At 47.6% G+C, this 2,384-nt stretch overlaps 1 protein-coding gene across 1 annotated transcript; it reads left to right on the top strand.

The window, feature by feature from the left end:
• Positions 1-1,043: 1,043 nt before the first annotated feature.
• On the top strand, positions 1,044-2,384 carry gsx1 (GS homeobox 1). The gene is made up of 2 exons (XM_026182431.1): positions 1,044-1,641; positions 1,752-2,384. The coding sequence occupies exons 1-2, from the start codon at positions 1,263-1,265 to the stop codon at positions 2,102-2,104; spliced, it is 732 nt and encodes a 243-aa protein (XP_026038216.1). The 5' UTR covers positions 1,044-1,262; the 3' UTR covers positions 2,105-2,384.

Genomic DNA, 2,384 nt, shown 5'->3' with positions numbered 1-2,384 from the left:
GAATCGCATTCCACTATTTACTCACATATTACGGCTCCAAGTCTCTTTGAAGGTCTTGTTCAGAAAGCCTTAAAGTGAAAGAAAATGTTTTCCTATTACTTAATTCAATCAGAGCGCGAGGCGGGGGCTTCACGCACCGCGCACTGGGCTCCTCTATGACAGAGTCGCCTTTGTTGGGTCTATCCGCCGCTGTCACACACTTTAATTCGACTCTCTTTCTCTCTCATTGAAAACCCTCCACAATGACATTCAATAAGGGCCGCGGAGTGAAAACCTGGTTATTTTTACATATTCTTTCCCCCGACTCGGCAGGGGCCCGAGCAAAGGAATTAATCACTGCTCTTTAACAGCACTGGCTTCAGGCAATGACTTGTCCCTTTTTTTGTGCCCAGAAATGACACATTAACCCTAAAATGGATATGCATAAACTTTACATTCAGCTGTTGCGTTTATGTTTTTTTCTTATTCTTTCTGCACTGTCAGTAAAGTAGACACACGGACCTGCCGGGATGCAGACGCAAATAATGAGGAAAAAAGAAAGAAAGAAAAGACGTAGGTTTTGGAATCATGGGTGTTTTCTGGTGTTAATTAAAAAAAAGAAAAACTTTAACAATACTTGGCGGCTTTGCCTTGACAGCTCCACCAAATATAGACGCGATTAACTTTTGATTTTTAAAAGCAACTGCGGGGAAATCGCTCTCTAATTTACCTGCTGGATTGAAATATTTGAATAAATGTAAATGTGTGCCAGCGACTCTCCACCTCTACCTCTCGCCCCGGGACACGCAGACCTACTTTAGACTTTAACTCAGACACACTGGTTAATGTCTAAGACAAAACTTGAATGCACGCCGGCTCTCCAAATGTGACAGAAACGTTTTCTCTCGCAAATTTAAGCTCGTCTCTATGATAAAATGAGAATGATGATAAAAGGGAGAATGGGCTGTGCCGCCTCTTGCGGCGTGGGTGGGGCTGACAAGAATAGACTACATTATGCAGTTCATTTAGTTAACAAGTGAAATAATGGGGAAGCGTGCAGTGGGAATGCCGAGAGAAAGGCACAAAACCCTATTGAGAGCTCTTGGCCGCTTACAGCGTAACCGTCACATGGCCGAACCGAGTCCACGGCAGCTATTTAAGGAGAGGCTGTGCGCCTTCAGCACCACTTCGCTGTCCACAGTCCCGGAGAGAGCACGCTGACGCAACCAAACGAGCACGAACGACTTCAACTTTCGAGCACGCCGAGCAACAAGTTTGCAAACATGCCGAGATCTTTTCTCGTGGATTCCTTGATTTTAAGGGAGGCCAACGACAAAGGGAACGAGAACAACCCACCTTTATTCCCGTACGCTGTGCACTCGCCGCATCACGCGCACGGGCTGCCAGGCTCCTGCCACTCGAGGAAAGCCGGGCTTTTGTGCTTCTGCCCGCTGTGCATGACCGCCTCCCAGCTCCATCCATCTCCACCGACGCTGCCGCTTCTCAAAGCATCGTTTCCTCCCTTCAGCTCACAGTACTGCCACTCGGCTCTGTCGAGGCAACACTCTTCATCCAACAGCGTCAACCTCAGCCACGGACCGGGGATATACCAGGCTGCCTACTCGGTCCCAGACCCTCGACAGTTCCACTGCATCTCCATCGGTGAGTAGAGGCTGTTTTAACTACTGATCGAGTTCAGAAAACGCTTTATTAAATTTGTTTCCACAATTTCCCCCCCCCCCGTGGCTCACAGTTTATGTTTGTTTTCTCAGAAAACAGTAACGGCAAACTTCAGAGCAGCAAGCGCATGCGCACCGCCTTCACCAGCACGCAACTTTTGGAGCTGGAGCGAGAGTTCACCTCCAACATGTACCTCTCCAGACTGAGGCGCATTGAGATCGCCACGTACCTGAACTTGTCCGAGAAGCAGGTGAAAATCTGGTTCCAGAACCGCAGAGTGAAGCACAAAAAGGAGGGAAAGAGCAGCGGCCAAAGGACTGGATCACATAACTGCAAATGCTCGTCCCTGTCAACCGCCAGATGCTCGGAGGAAGAGGATGATGACATTCCCATATCTCCTTCCTCGTCCGAAAAGGAAGATGTGGACCTGTCCGTCTCCCCCTGAACGCCCCCCTCTTTGATCCCCCCTTTCTGAAAGATTTTGCTCCTGATGATTTTGAATACAGCCAAAAACAAACAGACTGTTCCACTTGTGTTCAGTCGACTGTACATAGACAGAGAATATTTTAAAATCAGGGGACTGCCCTGAATTATTGTATAGCTGTATACATGTTGTACGTTTTGTATGTAGTTTTTTCTGAAAACAGTCACTTGTTGTTGCCAATCCGATGAATATGGTAGGCATATTTGTAAAGATACCCCCCCCCCCCCCCAAAAAAAAAAAA

Source organism: Astatotilapia calliptera, chromosome 10, assembly GCF_900246225.1.
Source record: "Astatotilapia calliptera chromosome 10, fAstCal1.2, whole genome shotgun sequence".
Lineage (NCBI taxonomy): Eukaryota > Metazoa > Chordata > Actinopteri > Cichliformes > Cichlidae > Astatotilapia > Astatotilapia calliptera.
This window is presented reverse-complemented; position numbering and strand designations above follow the sequence as displayed.

What these genes read in the sequence shown, in the direction of transcription:
- gsx1 (XM_026182431.1), top strand. Translation starts at nt 1,263, where the DNA reads ATGCCGAGATCTTTTCTCGTGGATTCCTTGATTTTAAGGGAGGCCAAC. An exon ending in GTTCCACTGCATCTCCATCG is followed by an intron (nt 1,642 to 1,751) that starts GTGAGTAGAGGC and finishes TTGTTTTCTCAG; the next exon opens with AAAACAGTAACGGCAAACTT.